Raw genomic sequence first — 22,122 nt, 5'->3', positions numbered from 1 at the left:
CATATGTAATGATTGCTTCACAGTCTTGAGACAGAGCTTACAAATGAGAGCAGAGATATGAGGCAATTTTGTACTTATTTCAAGTCAGTAGGAATCTCTTTCTCAATTATCATGATACGTCATTGGAAAATGGCCTCATCTTTTGAACTTCCATGTGACCTGGCTTGGAAACCATTGCATGCACTACAAGATTCTTCTCATATGTCATTACGTACATCATTGACAATTTATATTGTTGGGCATCATTGTGTATATAAAATGTGTTTACATCAGCACATCAGTTGACTAGCATTCTATACACTACAGTTTTGCATAGTTTTGTATATGTTATTTGCATATGTCGTTGACATCATCGCATACACAATAACAGATTTCGTTAATGCACAGACAATTTGTACATTTATTTTTTGTCATTCCGTGCTTCTTAAAGTGATGTCTTCTATGACAGAGCCTCTGTACCAGAAAATAATGAGCTTCAATAAAGGGGTCCCTGAGGCAGATGGCATGGAGATATTATTTGCATCCCTAATTATTTTGTTAATAAAAAATAAACTATATTTAGTTACCAGTGAGAACATTTCCATTTTATAAATGCGCCTCTGACCTTTTACTTCTTAAATGAAGGAAATGATAATAAATAACCAAACCTTATTTCGTACAGAGTGCCAGCTGGAGTCTAGGTTTTGATGATATAGATGAGAACCATTTTTGAAATTCATTTAATTTTAGCCCCTTAGCTAAAAGCTGCTACAGAAGTTAAAGGACTTTTCTCCTGTGATAAGTTAAATCCGAATCCTTGAAACTTTCACTTTGAATTGCGTATCCGCTCAGTCAAGTCTCCCTGGTGCCTCTGGAGCACGTCAATGACAAGCGTCCCCAGTCCTCCCGGAATAACGGAGAAAGCCTTGCTCATTTCCAGCTCCTTGGAAATAGCCTGTCTGCTCACTCTCCTGACCTGCAAAAGCTGATTGCTTCCTGCCGTGTTAAGCAAGTGATTGTGATAATGTTCACAGGATTGGAAATGCTAATGCACGAGTAATAACTGCAGACCAAGGAAAACTGGTTAAAACTGAATTCTAAATGACTATTCCTTTCCTACTTTTGTCTAAGTCTGAGTGCTAGAGCTTTGATCCAATCCAAGGATCCTTTGAAGATAATGGCTAAATATTTAATTGTTGAGAGCAACCAAAGGATTTTTAAGAATGAACAAATACCTATTCTTGAGTGAGAATCTCCTTACTAAATGTTAAGCAAAGAATAATGTTTAGAGTAAAACGTGGTGAGTGTCTTGGCAGAAATTCCAAGCCCTCTTTACTGAAGATCAATGCGATTCGCAATTATCTCCAGTAAAGATAAATATTATTTAAAAATTATTTGTCGTTACCGTTCGATTTATATTTGTCTTTCATGACCTGTGCCTTTTTTAAGTCATGCAACTGGGGTCAAAGAAACTGCACTCTTGTTTCAAAGCTCTCAACTTCCAGAAGGTCATTTATTTATCAGTTCGTACATTCATACACTCATTTATTACTTAATTAATTCTTATATTCATTCATTTAACAGATATTTTTAAAGTGCTATTATGTCTAAGGAACCATGGTTGATGGTGGTTATTAAATGATAAGTAACACTCAGTCATTGGCTTCAAAATTGGTAGTCCTGACTCTCTACTTCAGCAGTTGTTCAGGATTTGTTTCGAGTTTGATGAAGACTTCTGAAGCTTCACCCTTCCTTTAGTCCATCCTAGAAGTAGAAGTCAGATTCGTTTGATAAATCTAAAGATGACTGTTATGTGTTTGAGCTCCCACTAAACAATATTCTTTATGAGCTTCATAGAACAATGTATTTTATTATTATTTTTTTGTTGTCAGAAACAATAACATTTTGAGAATGATGACACATTTTCTGGACAATGCCACTGAACATGTACTTGGCTACCGCAGTTGGAAAACTATGTCTAATTAACCATATTATTTCCAAAATTGCATAGAGTTCACTCTGAATGTGCACAAGAAATGAAGGATACAAAGTTGAGCAGTAGATCTGCAAACATAAAATCGACCCCTTGCCCACATGGCTTTTAAAAACATCTCGGTTTGACAATGCTTGTCCCAAACTAATGAACCCTTTGACCTTAATTGCATTTAGAGGTTCAGTGGACAAAAGGGCAGAACACGAAGCTCTCCAGCCCTTCTTACTGACAAAGATCAAATAGCAAAATATTACAAAGAATCATGACTTTAGTGACTTTGACTTGGTTATAACATTTTCATTTCCCTTTAGTTTTTTGCACGTGAGACTTCATTTCTATGTACATTATAAGTATATTAAATATCTTTTTTCCAAGTAATAAAGCCTTTATTAAATAAAAAATATTTTTGTACATTCTCCAAATAAATTGTATCCTCAAGTAAAAAAAAAAAAAACAGATCTGTTAAAAATTGCTTATGAAAATTTTTTTAAAAAAACTTTAATGGCTGGCATGTAGAAGTGCTCTATAAATATTTGCTGAATGAAAAACCAGCAGTTATTCATAATGAAAATGGAAATGACTAGACTCTTTAATCATAAAAGTTATGTATAGTCAAACATTACTCATTACTTGGCAATAGTATAAACAATATCTCCCCTAATGTTAATAACAAAGATCAACCAAAACTTGGATAATAACTATTAGTTTCAAAGCAATAGGGAGCAAAAACCATTTGATGGTATTGCTAATGAATTCAATATCATAGTTCGTATTTCATTTCAAATTTCTTTGTAAGTGAAATTAAAAGATATTTAGTCCAATATCTCTATATAAAATTCCTCTCTAAAAAATATTATTATCTAGCTTTCACTTTACTATTTCCACTAACAGAGAAATCAGTTTTTTGTAATAATCCATTGTTGTTGGATTATCGATTTTAATGTTTTAAAAATTGTTACATTGAAATCTAGCTACCTATAACTTTCACCTTTTCCTAATACCCCTACCTGAAGTAACGTACACAAAGGTTCTGTTTTCTCTCTGTCATAGTATTTACAGGACATTTATAAAAATGAGACCATAATCTATACTGTTTGGGTAAGTAAATTTAAAAATTATAAGGCATGGAAATATTCAAGGATTTTTAATCGAACTTACTTATCATGATTTTATATTGGACTTGTGTGCAAGTGTTCTCTTTTATAGCCTGGCCCATAAGCTCCTGTGAAGATTTGTTCTTTATGACGACAACAGAAATCGCATGGTGGTTTCTGTGCAGATCAGGAAGCTGGTCAAACTTAATGATGAGCTCACGTCAGTTGCAACGGCTATCCAGCCTTTATGTAATTTTACAAAGCAGTACAGTTCTTGGGACTGACTTATTTTTCTTGCCTCTTATAGCATAATCTTAAGTATAGGCCCAAGCCTCATTTTACTTTTTCCCATGTGAATTTCCAACTCACCCTGAATATATTATTGAAAAAAATACCTCCTTTCTCTACTATTTCCTAGTGCTAACTTTGTCGTAAATTAAATGCTGATATATACATGTATACATGTGGTTTTGTTTCAGAAATCTATATTTTATGTATTTGGTCTATATGTATGTCCTTACATCTATAATCTTTATGTTTTCATTTATAATAGTTTTAAAATAAGCCTTAATAACAACAAGATAAGGGTAGTTATCAGGAAAATCGATTCAACTATTTTGGGAAATTGTTCGCAAAATTGACTACATTTAAAAATACAAAACTTTCTGGACTCACAATTCTGTGCCTGGGCATATACCCAACAGAAATGCATGAAGAGGTGCTCAAAAACATGAACAGAAATGTTGACGGCAGCATTATTCATAATAGCTCCAAACTGGAAATATCCACGTGTGCAACACTAGAATGGAGAGAGAGTAGCATATCGTACCACGTAATATTAGCAAGAAAAATGAGCAACCTACTGCTGCATGCAACCACGTGGATGACCCTCTGGGCAGTTCACTGGGGAGGAAGAGGTGAGCATATTTGGGAAAGGATGCAGAGAGAGCTTATGGGTTGCTGGTAATGATTTCTTTATAGACCTGTGTGGTGATTACATGGTGATGTTCATTTTGTGATAATTCCTAATACTATATGTTCATTTTTGCATGTATATGTAAAGTCTTAATAAAAAAAAGCATCAAAAATGTTTTTAATGTAATACCGCAAATATAGTATTATAGTTAGACACCATAATTCCAACACTTGATTATTTATAAATAAATTAAGGCTTTATCGTTGTTTCTAAGCCTTATGCACCTTTAATCATGAAGTTGATGATTAATTTGTTCAAAATGGGCATCTTAGTTTATTGTTGACATTAAGACAAACTGTGCTAGTGTGGGCTCAGGTTTCCAGCCAGTCAAAAACAATCTGTATCATAATTCAGTTAGTTATCCTATTAGGTCTCTTTTCCAGCTTTATATAATTGACAAATTTCATAAGCATGTCTTTCATGCCTTAGATAATAACATTATTAAAAATGACAGCATACATGAAGAAAGCCTGCGCCACATCGTTAGGAAGCTGTCTTCAAGTTGACATAGTCATTAATCAATATATTTGGGGCATAATTATTAACCATTTTTGAATTGACCTAAAACTGTTATCTTTCAGATCACATTTTACCAATTTATACTTACCAGAGGTGTTGCCGAATGCTTTCCTAAAATTAAGTTGGAGAAAATAGCTTTAGAGTTTAGAGTGTTCTGTTAAATAAGAACTTGATCATAAAAAGGAAATCCTTATAAGCCACCAACACCACCCCCAGTACGATCAACCCCCATTTCTCTTTTACTCTAAATGTTCATAACACACACACTGAATTTTGAACAAGTGCTTTCTTATCTATTTTTTTATAGATTTACTAAGTCCCTTGTTTGTAAATTTTACAGTGTTTTTGTTTTTGTTCTTTTTGGTGGTCTTCACTTTCTAGGCAGCTCCTTTGATAAATATTCAAGAAAGCTAACGTTACATTTATGAATAATGCCAGTCCTTTGGGATAGAATCTGAATATTTCAAAAAAAGTTAAAGCAGTATGCCTCTTTTATTATGTCCTAACTTGTCTTGGGAAATAATTTCCTGTACTGAGGAGTTCTCCTGCTCCTAGAAGCGTTTGAAAGCTGTTGGCCTTGTTGGAGAAGGTGGAAATGAGGGATGAGCAGCTCTGTCTTCCTGTCGCCTAATGATATCTGATAAAAATCACATCTTCTTTCTTCTGTTCTTTAATGCTCTCTTGTTTTCACTCTATTTTATATGAGCATTAATTTATCCACATTTCAGTAACGACAGTGGAACTGCCCCTTTTGCTTCTCTAGCTCTTGACCAACGTTAGTTAATTAATGCCCGTGGCTCTCTTTTCTGGCTACTTCCAAGCAACAAGTATCTACATTTGGTTGAAGCTTATTTATCCTCCTCCTTGTAGGTAGGTCACATGCCACACCTTCTAGCTATGTATGTCGCACTGTAAATAAAATCTGAGCTCATTAGCGAGCACCTTTTAGCACTTCTTAAGATGCCAGATATTTTTTTTTTATTGATGAGATAATTCTCAATTGCATGCTTAAACATTATTGTTTAATGACACATTTCATCAATGTCATTATTGTAGACTAGCTTACATTGGTACCTGATAAGACATCTTTCATAATATGCTCATATTATATAAGCTTTTCAATGTTCAGAGGGCCTTTTTTATTGAGCTATGTCTTTCTGTTTATCAGTTTTGAAAAAATTTCGGTCAGTACTTCTTCGAATGTTTATATTCTTTGTATTAGTTTTATTCTAGAACTCTTAGATTTATCATTGAAATTCCCCCTTTATCCTCCATATTTATTTACTCCCACACATTTTAACAGATTTACTGATGTACACTAATATGTACATATTTAAATGGTACAATTTGGTCCTTTCATGTATGGAAGCACCACCACAGTCAAGATAATACATATATCCATCACCCCAAGATGTTTTCTTTGAATACTTTGTAACCCTCTCCTTTTCCCCCTCCTTGTCCCCACCCTCAAGAAATCATTGATCTGCTTTTGTTCCCATCTATCAGTTTGCATTTCCTAGAGTTTTATATAAGGAATTATACAGTATGCACTTTTTTTTTTTCACCCGGATGTAGTGTGTACTGATGTTCATTCCTTTTTAGTGCTGAATAGTATTCTACTATAGCATATTTACCACATATTTGTCAGTTCACCGCTAATGGACATGTGGGTTGCTTCCAGCTTTGGGCTATTACATGTTAAGCTGCTAGGAACATCATGTGTGAGCCTTTCTATGTACACACACTTCACTTTCTCTTGGAAAAATACACGGGGAGGGGGATGGTAGGCTTATGTAGGAAGTAGTACAAAGCATTCGTACCGTCATCCATTCTGATGATTCTTTGCCCAGCTATGGGTGGGTGGTTTCTGCATCAATCACTACTCAGCTGAAGAGTCAAGGGCCCCCTGCTGCTTTTGAGCGTTATCCCTCCATGCAGCTCCATCCCTGGCCTCTCCCTCCAGCCACCTTAGTCTCCCCAGCTCGCAGGCCCATCTTCTCAAGTCGAGGATTCTACCAGATTCTGCCTGCATTTTTTCCTGTGTCTCAAACTGGAAACTCTCTCAAAACGTGCATCTGGGGAAGTGGGACTCTCCTCATTCATCTCATACTTCAAGAGTCACAGCCCTCTGTTGCCTTAAATCTTATATCTTGCAAACCATTGTTTTATATATTTTGTCTGTTTTTTTAATTTCATTTCCCCCGCTCCCCGCATGGGAGAGTAAATTAAATTCCTAGTAATCCATCGTAGTTGGAAGCAGATGTTCTTGAATTCTAACATACTTTGTATTTTCTATGGTGACTTCTGTATGAATCCTTCAACATTACCTTTCAACTGCCTGGTTATTTGTGAGGTAATTTGTAATTTGTGAATTTTCCTCAGATTAGGTATTTTTCTATCAATGACTATATTTTTTATTTCCAAGATAACATTGTGGATCTTTTTATAAATATTTTATTTCTCCCTGTTGTATCTGATCATTACTGCTATTTTTAACGGACAGCATTACTTATTTCATACATTTGAGAACCAAAAACATCTATTTCCACTGGCCCTCAATTGCTGTTACATCTAGAGTTAATTTGCACTGAACTTTTGACTTTATTTGCTGACTTGTATAGCATTTTTTTTCCTGATGACTCCTGCACCCCAACTCCTTTTCTGCCCTATAGTTTTGTGGCTTTCTCTATTCAGCATCCCAGATTCCTGATCCAGAAACACATCTTACATGGATGACCCTGTGCCTTCGCTTGGCATTGTTATTAGAGGACAAGCCAGCGGGTACCTTTCCTCGGCTCAGATATGCCTGTTTTCTAGCTTCTTTGAGTAAATAGTCTCATATAAGCCATGCTTCCAAGTCAGTAGTAGCTGCCTCAGTCTCTTTTCTTCAGGTGACTTGGTCCTCAGCTAGTCTTGGTTTTCCCCCTGACCCACACTTCCTGTCTCTGACGCGCACAGACCGGCATTGGCTGGTGTTCCCCAGGAGCCAAATGCCCCTCTTCTTTCTGTTCCCAGACCCCAACTCCAGCAGGCCTCGACTTCGGTCCTACTCGTTACTTTGCATTTGGGTTGCATTTCTCACACATCGAGATGATTTATCTTATTTTTGATCCTGGCGATGTTTTTTTTTTTCAATTTTCTTCTTTATCTGTCTTATCTAAACATCCTATGTATTTAAAGCAGAAGGAGGCCACCAGGCCTGAACTCATAATCCCATCTTGCCTGAAAGTCTCTTTTTCAATGTATTCTTTTCATCCGATACATATATCACAACTAGTTATTAAAAATAGTTCTATATTTAATTGAACATTTTTTCTACCTTTAAAAAAAATTAAGACTCGAGGCTTATAGTCTCTGGTGGTGTAACACTCACCCAGTTAGTGTCTATACAGGAGTCATTTATCGCTAGAAAAGAAGCTCCATGTTCTCTTTCGAACCACCAAGTTCCCTTTTTCTCTCCGAGGTGCTAATGTACAAATTACACAGCAGACATGGCTATTAGAATGATAAGTTATCATTAAGCTTAGAGTGCTAGTTTCATCCACTTCTCCAGATTCTCTATTATAATTTATTGCTCAAGTTACCCCAGTAGAACGGGTGTCTAAAAACAAACACTATGTAACTTTATAGTTTACATATACATGCACGCACACGCACAGGAGGAGGGATGTGTGTATGTGAGAGAAAGAAGGAGAGAGAGAGAGAGAGGGGTGGAGGGAGGTGGAAGGAGAGAGTTTGAGAGAGAGAACGCAACATCCTTACTGTTTCGGGAGTATTAAGAGTTCTATATAGTACACATCTTTCAAGTCACTCTAAGAATTTACTAGTTTTCTACTAGATATTTTTAGTCCTATTATTTCTAGATAAGAGTCGTTCTTAGGTCTTCTTAGAGTTTACTGCATTCACAAATCACCACCTCCTCTACCTCCTCTTCAACTTCCCATTTTTTCCCCTTTTGAGCTACTGCAATATCCACTGGGAACACGTTGGCCCTCTTCTACTCTCCCCGAGATATTGGGGAGCACTTCTGCTCTCTGGTGTACCATTTTTCTAAGGTTTTGTTGATGAAGGGTTATCATTCTTAATCCTTGGATCAATAGAGGTTATACATTTCACAAGCCAAATGAACAAAGTAATCAACTTCCCCAAATTACATTGCTTGATAGATCAAAGAGAAACAAGAAACTTCTCATCGATCTTTCCAGCGTGCTCCTCATGAAAGCCTGACATTTGCCCTCCCCTTGAGGTCGCTCACTATTCTCTCCATATCCACTTTTACTAAGCACTAAGTTTTAACTTATATTTTTACTTCGTTTAGGTTTTTGCCTCCCTTAGAGTTGTCAGTAAATTCAATTTTTTTAAAGTGATGAGATCAATGGAATTAAATAGTTGTATGTTAATTGCTTCCATATTGAAAAATTGTAATGCAGCAAAAATTGGGAAATTTAAGAAAACTTATTCTGAATTGTTTTTTGCAGAACTAGTTAGGGAAAATATCTGAAATTTTAACAATCACTTGTACATATTTTTTTTCTCTTCACTCATTGTAATAATTGCTTGTTTATTTCAATGATCAAACCAACTGTTGCTTTTAGTAACACACAGATAGAACTTCATACACAATTAACTATAGAATTTCTCCCAAGTTTGGAACCATATATTGAACAAATAGGAAAATATATTTATAACCTTTGGATGACTGGGTACATTGTTGTTCCAGAAAGTCATCAATGGATCCTCCAAAATTTTACAGAATTCTGGGTAAAATAGACATGTGGATGATATATAACTATAAGGAATATTAGATGCTAAAAGAGGAAAAAATAGTGTATAAAAGCCCACGAAATACAAAGCAAAGACAAGTAACTCATATAGTTAGTGAGCAAATTATGACAAAAGTGATTCAGGAGGTATTACATACTGGATTCTGCAGGATGCAAATTCGGAGATGGAGAAGAGCACTGGGGATTAATTAGGGAGTGTTTGGAGGGTGAGACCTGTGGAAGGGAAGGGGAGGGAAGGGGGGGGGGGAAGGGAAGTGGAGGGAAGAGGAACCAGGCTGTGGGAGAAGTCAAGATGCAATGTAGTCACAAAGGGGGCTTCAACCAGTTCTGCTGAGGGCTTTGATACCGTGAGACCCCTCCAGTTTAGCCAGGGACTCAGCGCTTTAAGGCCCCTGGTGGAAGAGTCATTGCATCTGTACAACCCCAGGAAGGAGCGTGACCTTGGATAGAGTGCATCTTTTTGACTCAGGAAATTCCTGAAGAGGAATTACAGCTAACTACCATCTTCTGGTAGCACTCGAAATAACGGAGGGACTAAGTTCTCTAGTTAGAACGGAAACCTGAATGGCACATCAGGGTCCACTGCAGAAGGTGTTATTTGCAGTAAACGTGTTTGCTGATATTTGAAGGAGAATTAATACTTTCCCAGATTGACTGGAACGTGCCATACCCTTTTGTTTATATTATCTACAGCTGTTTCATGCTACACAGCAGAGTTTAGTAGTTGTAACAGGTCAGTATCACCTGCAGAGGCTAAAACATCCAGTATTTAATTCTTTACGGAGAAAGTTGGCTGTCCCTTGAACTAGGGTTTATAGCTGTCAAGTTATATATCATCACTTCCTAGGCAATATAAGGAACTTAGCATAGTACATATGTTTCTTCTCCTGTCCTCTGTGCTATTGTAGTCATACATTTTACTTCTCCATCTGTTATAAGCCCTCTAATTCAGTTACTGGTTTTATTTTAAACACTCAATTTTATTTTACAGAAATATAAAGACACGAACAAATATTTTATACTAACTGACATTTTACCATTTTCAGCATTAATTTCTTCATGTAGATGTGAGTTTCAATATGGTAAATTTTCCTTGAATCTGAAAATTTTATATTTCTTCCAGTATGTAAATATTGATGATGAATTGTCTCGGCTTTTGTTCTAAAATTATACTTTTAGGGATCTTTTCGCTGAATATAGCATTTTAAGTAGACACCTTTATTTGTCTTTCCTTTTCATCGCTTCACACATGTTGTCGCATCGTCTTTCAGCCTGCATTGTTTTTGCTGAGATGTTATTGCCCTTGGTTACTTTTAAGGTTTTCTCAAACAACAATTCAGCATTGTTTTTACCAGTTAAGTAAGACACGCTCTGGTGTGTTTTCCTTTGTATTTATCTTGCTTAGAATTTTGTAAGTTTCTTAGATATCTGGATTTATTTTTTTCATCCATTTTTTCTTCAAATGTATTTTTTCCTCCCCAATCTCTACCTTCTCTCCTTTTAGTACTCTATTTGCATGACTTTTAGGACACTTACTATTCTCCTACAAGTTACCGGAGTACTATTCATTTTTAAGCCTTTTTTTCCTCTAAGCTTCATTTTAAGAGGTTATATGGCTCTGTATTCAAGTGCACTAATTTTTTTTTCTCAGCTTCTAATCTGATGTTAAGTCCATCCAGTAAATGTTTTATATCAGATAAAAATTTTAGTTCAAAAACTTCCATTTTATTCTCTTTTGTTATTTCTTTTCTCCATATTTGTATCTTTGATATTTATATTGTCTTTCAAATAATGGCACTAATTTATAATCTCTGTTTTAAAGTTCCGGTCTGCTGATTTCATCATCTCTGTCATTTTTCAGTCTATTTCTATTGACTGATTTTTCTCTGATTAGGACTCATATTTGCCTGCTTCATTGAGTGTCTAGTACTTTTTAAAATTTTTATTCTGGACATTATGGTTGCTATGTTGTTGAGTTTCTAATCTTTCATGGCTTTCCTTAATGGGTTTTGTTTGAGCAAGGAGTTATTTGATTCATGAGTCAGATCTTTTTCAGGCTAGTTACCAACTTTTGTTCAGATGTGTCTAGAGTAGCCCTTGTTTTAGGAAAAAAAAAAAAAAAAACTTATTTTAATCCCTTTCCGAGATCACGAATGCCCAAGGTTGTTCCTCAAGTTTTCTCAATCTTGTCTAGTGTGAAATCAAGCTAGTCCCAGCCCTGTGCGTCCTCTGGTTGTCATTCACTTCAGAACTCTCTCCACCTGGCCTTATGGAGTCTTGGTCTGCAAATACACATTCTGGTGTTCACCCTGAGTTTGAACTGCGGAGACTCTTAGGCAATCCTATGGAGATTTCCAGAGCTCTTTCTCCGCACAGCTGCCCCCTCTCTGGTACACTGTCCCATAAAAAATCCTTTTCCTCAGTAGCTTTGATTCTAATTTGGCTCCATTTCAGAGATCCTGTGGTTTCTGTTTGGGATACTCTCCCATGTGCCATGATCCAGAACATGAACTGGGCAGAAAGCCAGGAGGCTGGCAGGGCTCACCTCATTCGTTTATCTTCTCTCACGAATCAGGGTCCTGCACTGTCTATTGTCCAAAACGTAGAAAGGGTAATTTTATACATTTTGTCAGATTTATAATTTTGTGTGGTGGGAGAGCTCTTCTAACAGCTGAAAGCAGAAATAAGCCATATAAATATCATTAAATGAATGCTAAATTTGTGATGATTTACAAAATCATTTTTATTAGCTTAGTCCTCATTGAATAAATTATTTTATTGTCAGCTTTAAATTCATTATTTGAAAAGCGATGCACATATTTTGGAGTACCATCAAATGGATAATTTATGGAACATTTTTCTCTTATTTACTTCTATTAGTGGTCAGACTTACGCAAAAAAAAAATTATATTGCCTGTTAGCACTAAGCATTATGCCATATTTTCTGTAACGTATTTATGTACAACCGTAGGTATTTTACACGGTGCTATAAATTAAGAGTCTTTTTGTTCTATAAGTGCTATTTTTCTAATAAATATTTTTTGCATTCTTATATTTGCCATTTATTACATTTTACAAAAATAATTTTTATTTAATTTAATCACTTAAATTATTTTCCTAGAAATGTGATTATCAAGAGTCATTGGTTGTTCATCTCTCAAGTGTTAGTAAATACGTTGCCTGATCTACTATATTCCTTAATTCTCATGAATACAAGGGTTTAATGTAAGATTAGACCTCATCTTAAGACTCGCTAGTATCTGTTGAACTCCGAACTTTTTAAAACAAATATATATTTTAGGGTTGTGCAATATTTCTTTTTGTTTCATTTATAATCTACTAAAAGATAAACCATACATGAGGAATTAATAGATTGTTACATATTTTTCCTCATGATTTTTGGTTGAAGAATTCATAGTAAATTCATCAAACCTCAGCCAATTATACTTTGACATGTACTAATAAGAGCTAATTGAGGAATTATGAAGACATTTGCTCAGGAGAAAACGAGCACATAATTACACCATAAAGAGGTTAGAGTATCAGTGTTACTCAGCTGGAAGACTATTAGTTGAAGTCTCAATGGCATCTGTAAAGGACACTCCATAATGTATCTGTGAAATAGAGCACTGTCAATGCCAAGTAAAAGGTGAAGAAGAATCCATTGTCAGTTATAGAAGTTTAACTTCAAATATCTATTTTCTCTTCTTGTCTCTACCTTCTTCAGGTGCTGGAGGATGGTCTCCATCTGACAGTGACCATTATCAATGGCTTCAGGTTGACTTTGGCAATCGGAAGCAGATCAGCGCCGTTGCAACCCAAGGAAGATACAGCAGCTCGGACTGGGTGACCCAATACCGCATGCTCTACAGCGACACTGGGAGAAACTGGAAACCCTATCATCAAGACGGGAATATCTGGGTGAGTCATTGTCAGAAAGACAAAGACACCGTTGACTTCCTGCTAGGAGCCAGTCCCGTTTTCAACCCAGGCCTGTTTAGATGAAGCGCCATTCAGTAGTTACTGACCACTTAAATATGGAGAGAAAAGTAAGGTAGAAAAAATGATTTTCTTTAAAACAAACAAACAAAAAACAAAGAAAAAGAAGAAAACGGAAGACAAGCCATAGCTCTGGAGTACATCAGGCAGCGCGCTGAGCATCCCCTCCCCAAACATTTTTAATTATTTTTAAATATCACTCTCTCTAGGGTAGATGTACTTTTCAATATTTATCTATTAAAAATATTCAGGGAAGCTATTTATTTATTTGTTCATTTGTTCATTCACTGAAGACTCCTTTTCTCAGATGGCTGTTTCTATCCAAGGCTTAGGGCACTGAGTCTCAGTCCGGGCCATCCAGCTGAATGACCTGAGGAGGCTCTAAAGGATATGGGTGCCAGTTATACCTGGACCCGTTAAACCAGAATCACTCCAGTAGAAATTAGATTAGTGATATTGATAATACTTTTAAAAATAGAGATCTTCCATTTGAATAAACTATCAAAATTATGGAAAAATAATAGCAGTGATATATGGTAAGAAATTTCCTATAAGAGTGGTTTAAACCCTTATTACAGATCTATATTCACTTTTTAAATTTTATTACGAAAGAAAAATTTAAAAAAATTTAACCCATTTAATCCTAAAATATTTGTTACATTGGAAAATTATGTGTATTCAATTCAATAACATATTCACACTCGAATAAATTATTTTAAAATACTAAATTTTGAGGGATCTATTTTAAAAGCAGCCATAACCAAAATCAAGTAGAGCCATCAGTACTTATCGAGAAGAAAAAGGAGAAGAAGCAGGAGGAATTTCACATTTTAAATGATGTTTTTCACCGTATTAAGAAGAGTGTGGATGATTTTTAACCTGATCAGGGTCTACTCTTGGAGAATGTGTGTTTTAAAGTCTCAAGCGCTGTTCGTGAGTAGCCAGAGTTTAGAGCTTCTGGCATATGGAGTGAAGCAAGGGCCTGGTGCCTGATGCATACAGGGGCCAACACTGTGGCACTGGCTTTTGAGGAAAGAAGAAGCTTTTACTGCTCATTTGACTCACAAGGTGTCAGGAAGCAAGGCTCAAATCTGTCTCCCTGACCCCTGGTGTTAAGGGGCTGGGGGAACAGGCTGATATGTGGAAGCTATGGCGGGGCAGGTGTGACCTGGAGGGCTTCGGAACTCGGCTACTTTATGGTAAGATCAAGTCAGGGGTTTCCGCATCACACCTTCCTGGACAACAGACCCTTCACCTCGGAAAGGGTTCTGGTGTTCAGCTTCCGGTCATGTCCCGGTCCTTTGGGTTTCATGGTGGGGGGAGACAAGACTTTGATTCTGGGTGTAGCTGGAGGTCAAAGTTCCCTCCTCTGCACAGGCTTCGGCTGCATAACTTGTGGTTTGGGTCTGTTGTCTCTGAACAGCAACTTAGTATATACTGTTAGAAGCAAAATAAAACCAGTTCGAGCTCGTTCCATGGTTACACTAGCTTGGGTAAGTGGCCATTCCCACATCAGCATCCAATGATGGTAACTGTCATGTGAAATGAGGATATAATGTCCCAAATAAAAAGTGCGATGCCACAGTAGTCCTTTATAAATAATTTCTATCAAGCCATGATTGTATGGTAAGATCGTGTGTATTTTGGGATGTGTAAGGAAGCAAGTAGTGGGAGAAATGCCTCTATGGAAAGTTTTTCTTCACAAGTCTCAGGGATGATGTATAGAAATGCCTCTATGGAAAGTTTTTCTTCACAAGTCTCAGGGATGATGTATAGAAAAGTGATTTCCAACCCTGGATACACAAATATGTGGATATCCAGGTCCCATCTCCAGATTTTGGATTTAGGTGGTCTCAGGTGTAATTGGGGCACTGGAAATTTAAAGCAACCCAGATCATTCTGATGTGCAGACAGCACTGAGAAACCACACATTCCTAATATGATTGATTACCTGAGAAGAATGCAAAGTAATGTAAATTTAATCACTTGAATATTGTTTTCAACAAATATCAATGGTTATTGCATAATTGCAGGGGAAATGGACAAAATGACTGATTTTATTATAATGTTCACATTAAATACTCTTGTGGAGTTTCTGAATTATTTTATGACCACTGGATAATATGTTAAAATAAACAAAGAATAACTCACGTAGATGACAAATTATGGCAGTTTCACAAAATTTTTAAAGTCATGAATCTGACTTTGAAATCTGCCTATGGAAGGAGAAAGACTCTTGAAAATATTCCTGAAGAATGGTTTATCTGAATATTTAATATTCAAATATATGAGTTGCTAACTGTGCTTAACTACTGAAATCTTCTCATTTCTCTTTGATAATACTAAGCATAATAGAATTCTTTATATTTTATCCACAATGCCATTTCCTTCTATTTAGAATTTCTTTACTGTGTAAAATAGGTGCCCCCCCCCAATTACATTTACATATTCCACAAACTCTACTTTGCTTACTTCTCATGAGATATTTTCAGGTTTCCTAAGTATAATCTGTTGGAGAGAGAAAGTATTCATATAAGCATTTCATATCAATAGTCTATTCAACATTACATTAAACAAGAATTCCAGCAGTTTTTTGCTGAGAGGCCACATTTAGTTTTGCTTGGAAAGTTCAATTATTAGTTTTTAAATGCACATATTTGGAGTCAAAATAGGATATTAGAATATTAATAGTGAATTCATTCTTTACATACCACTCTTGCTTTGTAGGATAGTAAAGGACTATAAATGTACTTGTAACTTAAACATAGTTTTTCTTTCTCTTTTAAAAATGTTTTCATTAAAAGATAAGAAAATGCTTATATATTCGTAATTATTTACTATGATCAGTAACCACTGAATGTATTAGATGGAAAATTCCACAGAACAGAAATGTTTTAAATTACATGGTTAGATACTTATCAAGATCATAGATATAAGTTCCTAACCTCTAAGCAATATTAATTAGAGTAATAATTTGATAGAAATGTTAAAAACCTGGATCTTTTTGCCCCTTATATATTTTCCCCACATACAGGCAACAAAACACATAACACAAAATGCTATTGTTTCTAACCAATTATAAGCATTTTAAAAAATCTAGAAAGCAGATAGTAGTCAACATTAATTTAGTAAATTCTTTGACTTTCTGCATAAGAAGCCAATAGCTGGAACACTGTTCTCTACTTTCTATTTTGGGAACTTTTATCATGTAAATATTGGTTGATTGGGTATATCTTCCTGGATTAGCCTGTAACCAGGTGTTTGGCAAGTGAAATCCAAAATGTGCCTTCAAAAGATCTGAATTTAAGTGTCTGGGTTCATTTATTTGGTTTGTAAGCTTGGAGAAGCCACTTCATGCCTCCACTTCCTAATCTGGGAAGTGGGATTTACGCTTATTGGGAGATTTAAATGAAGTTTTGCAGGCAACAAAGATTTAGCAACATGTGTGTTATTAGTTGCCTATCTTAGAAGCATTCTACAAAACTAATGTAGTACTTTTTTTAGTGAGAATAGTATATTATGATAATTTTCAGGTTTTCTTAGTCCCCTCCATCCATGCCAGGTCTAATCTACCTCCGTTTACTCTTATTCATGATTTAAAATATCTGAAAATATTTTAGAAGAAGTAAGCATGACTTAAAGTGAGAAGTAGGATGTGGACAGATCTGTGTCACATTTTCCAGTTGACAATACAGTGACCGCTGGCAGACAGCGTGGTGTAGGCTGGGCTTGTGAGGCATGGCGGGTAGACCTAGCATCATGCCAAGTGTCATTGCAGTGCTCGTAACAAATTGTTACCGTAATGACAGCCACGTGTCCAATGGGTCATAGAAGGGGGTGTTGTTTAAAAACGAATGGATCATCTGTCTTACCCTTTCAACCATTTGTTGTAGCAGTTGCACTGATTTTCCAAATCACTTAAAAATATGTCCCAGTTATAAATGTAAACCACAGTTCACAATCTATTGAATGTTTCACAGTTCAATAGATTCTTCCAAAGAGTTCTAGAATTTTTTTTGTCTGCATATGAGACTAGGGAAGACCCGCCGTCCTGGTCTCTTGCTCATGTTTCTTCCATCAGATGATAAAGTCCTCTCTTTCACTGAGGACAGCGATGCGTTGGTTTTCAGCAGTAGATGGGAATTTCCCTTGCTCGCTTCTGTGTATATCTGCACTGTGGCTGCAATCAGTCATTTGAAGAAAGGACCTGGCAGGCCTATTCAAAATATGTTATAGATAGCTTATTGCAAAATAAAATACATCAGAGTAATCTGCATTAAACCTTTTCTAAAATGACCCTTAATATAAACGGGGTAAAAATCTTTAGGGCTTGTATAAGGGAAAATACTTTCCAAGGTGAATTTATAATGTTTTTATTTCTCTGAAATAGATTTTACTGTTTACACCCCTCTTGGGGGGGGGGCGGTGATATTTAGAAAGTCTCAATTTTAATAAGTTGAATCAATAGACACACTATAATGACTCTACTTGTGAATTTTGATCACCTTTCTAAATACACACTTGTATTGTGTGAGATTCTCATTTTAAGAGGTCATGAGATTATGTCTCATGTCAATATCTGAGTCACTCAATATAGTATACATATACAAATATATCAAACCATTCTAAACAACTTGGTTATGTGTTTATTTTTTTCCAAAAATTTGAAGATAAAATACAATATTATTCATAATAATGAATATATTGTTGGCATACACTGTTAGGTAAAGGAAAATGATTAATCTTATATGATAAGGTTTCTTAGAGGCAATAAAAATATAGTATACACTTCTTCACAGTCTAGTGTATTTTTCATCTCACATAAAATTGGATGCATGAAATCGTTTTAAAAATTTGAAGTGCATTCGAATGCTTAGCGAGCTCTCTGGAAGAGGAGGGGTTCTCAATATGTATAATGATGTTATCAGGTGCTTCTTTTACTCTGGACTCAAATAATGGAAATGCTACTATTTTTCTTACCAGACCAAGGTTGAATTTAGGTGACATGAAGCTAAATGACTGAGTGAATGCAAATTTCTACAAAGTATTAATAGATAGGTACCTACCAGTATTTCAAATAAAATATTAAACCCTTCATTTAAGATGCAGGTCTCTCCTCGGCTCACGTGGTGACTTTGTGGAAGTTAGAGGAACGCTAGGGTGCCCACATGGGGGATTCGGAGTGCGGGGGGTTGGGGGGGTAGGAACCACGCCGCTGTGGCACCGTAGGCCCCGAGAAGCAGCAAAAGTGGCAACGCAGTGAGATGCTCCAGAATCTGACCACGTAAACCTGCCATCAAGCTTCCTTCACAGCATCTGTGTACCTTGGGCAGGTTCCTTAACGCTTCTGTGCCTGAATGTCCTCATCTGCTAAATACAACCAATGACAGACGGTACTTACTTCACTTACCTTGGCAATGCCTATCTCAATAGAGACCACGGGTATTAATAAACCACACGAAGAGCTTAGAAAAATGCCTGGCAACATATTCATCACTCGACTTTTATTAGATTTTATAAAAGTGTGACTTCTAGATGCTTTACTCTTGAATATTTCTTTGAACATTCAACATAGCCATCTACTTTCATTCTATGATAGCTTTTCTGTATTAGCACATTGTCATGTGTGTTATATTACATCTGTGCTTCTAGCCTGAAATGTTAAACATAATTCAGAATGTGAATTTAATTTACGTCATTTGAATCATCACCCTGTTAATTGCCACATAGAGTCCGATGCATCACAGTACAGACTGCATCTGAATAGTTCTTTCAGATGTGTGTTTTTATTAAACTTCAGTGAAACTATGACTATAATCCTTCCATTAGGCTTAGGTTAGCGAATTCACTTTTATTAACTTTAGAGATCAAGAAAAATAAATAACTCGTTTTTGTCTACATTTCTCCTCCATGTTTTCTTAGAGTAATTGAAAAAGAGTAAGATAAGCAGACTACAGAACAGGCTTATAAGGATTAGCTAAAACAGATTACAGTAGTCCCCCGCTTATCTGCGGGGAATACATCCCAAGACCCCCAGAGGATGCCCGAGACTGCAAATAGCGCTGAACTCTATGTAGACTACGTTTTTTTTTTTCTATATATACATACTCATGATGAATTTTAATTTATAAATTAGGTACAGCAAGAGATAAACCACAATAACTAATAAAATAGAATAATTATAACTGTTCACTGTAATAAAAGTTGGGTGAACGTGGTCTCTCTCAGCAAACTAGCATGAATTTGTTTTTCCTTCCCAATTTCACGGGTAGAAGATTCACTCTCATCGTAGATTAGTAACTTCAGCATACAATTTGTTTTCCTTTCCTCATCACCTCAAGAACTTTCACCTCTTCACTTAATGGAGACATTGTACGGCTTCTCTTTGGTACGTTCAAACTCTTGCACGTTAGTGCCATTATTGTTAAGTGAAATGTGGGTTACTGGAATGCAAGCGCTGCCACAGCGTGACAGTCGATCTGATAACTGAGAAGGCTGCTAAGTGGCTGACAGGCGGGGGGCTCCCCACATGTAGCATGGAGACACTGAACACAGGGACGATTCACGTCCTGGGAGAGACGAGGCGGAGTCAGGTACGGTTTCATCACAGTACTCATCACGGTGCACAACTTAAAATGTATGAATTGTTTATTTCCAGAATTTTCCATTTAATATTTTCAGACCACAGTCGACTGTGGGTAACTGAAAGTACAGAAAGCAAGCCGTGGATGAGGGGGGTTCCTGTAAGCTGCTTAGCCATGAAAGCAGAAAGCCTGGGGATGGAGAGGCCCCTCTGAGTGTCTGATACTCACAGTACCTCTGTGATGCACTGGCAGTGGCATCAGCAGGGGCTCATTAGAAATGCAGACTCGGGGACCCGCCCCATACCTTCCAAACCTGCATTTTAACAGTATTCACAGGTGGCTCACATACATGTCAAAGAGAGAGTGTGTTGATTTCAATATTTGAGGTGATCTCGTGAGAAGGAAGAATGAGAATTGACCCCTGTGTCTCCAAACCAGAATGCAGATTTAGAAGAATTAGAATTCAAAGTGCAAATCGCAGACCAACTTATCCTGCAAAGAGAATCAGGTTTGATATACAGGCGCTCACCGAGCACTTACCATTTACTAAGGCTTGGAGGTAAACACACACACAAGGTTACTGCCTTCAAGGGGCAAAAGAACCAGGATAATGCTAAACATACACATTGGTTATTATATCGTATGACTCCACGTGTCCTGACTGATAGAGGCTCGCACGGGCTGTTCTGGGAACACACACACACACACACACACACACACACACAAATGCCTCATTCAGGGTGGCCGAAGGTCACAGTCAGCAAAGGCTTCTTAAGGAACTAAGTATTGTTGGCTCAGTAGGGAAGGAGCTGGTCATGGGAAAAGAGGAGCAGGAAGACATTCCCAGCAGGTGAGTCTTACAGAAATAAGTAGCAATGGATAGTGAGACACCGAAATAACCATGTCTTTCCTGAGATCTCCGCTGCGACCCTATAAATAAAAATCTGACCTTTCTTTAGAACTCTGAAATTGTATCCTTTAAATCGGTAATGTTTAAGTTATAGCATGTGAATGCTGTAGAAGAACATTTGAGTGTGTGCGGTCTTCCAGGGCATATCTCTGTAACATTCGCCGGACAGAGCTCACTGTCAAGCACATAATGGATGTTTAAGAGTGTACAATTGAATTGAAGTACCTCATTCTGAAGATAAACGGGCCGAAGCTGAGAGGCATGGTGTTACTTAAAGCTCAGCCACAGAGTCAAATACACTGACCCCAACACTCAGTATGGAGCCAAATACCTATTTCTGGTTTAGCAAGAAGCACCATTACTATAATGGCCACTTCCTTATTTTGACTAAATGGAAACAATTTGATTCTGTGCACAATACTTACAGAAAAAGATGTCGGGGGCTCTGGAATATCAGAACCCTGCTCCAGCACTTAGTAACCATGAACACTTAACCATGTTAATCAGCATTTATGGGCCTCAGTTTCCCTAGCTGTAAAAGGGATCAAATGGTATCTACCTTATGGGGTTTTTGTGAGAATAAGATAAATTAAGCTAATTGCTTAGAACAATGCACCATAAATATAGACTCATCTTCTTATCTTCATCTTATGTTGCCTATAATTATTTATCATTATTATTACCATTAATAATTATAGAAGACTATGTTAAAAGTGGCTTAAAGGCATTCGGTAGGTAGCCGATCTATCTATTCTTGGGAATAACAAATCTAATTATAAGGGCAATGACTGTAAACAAAAGCCTGGTTATCTCGGGCGACTTTCAGTACGTTTGTGCCCCTGGTGACTGTGAAGATATCTGTACTATGTGTGTCACTTATGTACACAATTTAGCCAAGTAACTAATTTAGTCAATGTTGACTTTGAGAAAGAACTAACAGAATGTTAAAACGTCTTGGCAAATAAATTTAGTTTGCTTGAATAAGTAGGCATAATTATAGACTGTATTATCATTCTGGCAAAAAAAGATGTCCTGTTGATGGCCTTTCCTAACGGTCCACCCAGTCACCATCAGTGCCTTTTCAGAAGTCTGGAGAAGGAATAAAGTTAGACTTAAACGTCTAGACTTAGCATCTGGGAAAATTATACCGTGCTTCCAAATAAAAAGATTATTTGAGGTGAACATCTGCATTTCTCCCATGAATGTCACTGATATATTTTGATGAGACAATAGTTCCATCATAATTGACATTTTAATGTTTGTAATTATATTAATGCGAAGCCA

At 36.5% G+C, this 22,122-nt stretch overlaps 1 protein-coding gene across 2 annotated transcripts in view; it reads left to right on the top strand.

The window, feature by feature from the left end:
- The window catches only part of CNTNAP2 (contactin associated protein 2), a 1,484,598-nt gene that overhangs the window by 521,817 nt on the left and 940,659 nt on the right, over window positions 1–22,122 (top strand). For both annotated transcript variants that reach the window (XM_036231126.1, XM_036231127.1), the window contains exon 3: window positions 13,073–13,266. In XM_036231126.1, coding sequence (XP_036087019.1) covers window positions 13,073–13,266 — 194 coding nt within the window. The remainder of the gene's footprint in view (window positions 1–13,072; window positions 13,267–22,122) is intronic.

Source organism: Rousettus aegyptiacus, unplaced genomic scaffold (genome assembly GCF_014176215.1).
Source record: "Rousettus aegyptiacus isolate mRouAeg1 unplaced genomic scaffold, mRouAeg1.p scaffold_m13_p_13, whole genome shotgun sequence".
Classification (NCBI taxonomy): domain Eukaryota; kingdom Metazoa; phylum Chordata; class Mammalia; order Chiroptera; family Pteropodidae; genus Rousettus; species Rousettus aegyptiacus.
Note: the sequence above shows the minus strand (reverse complement) of the source record. Positions and strands in the feature narration are given on the sequence as shown.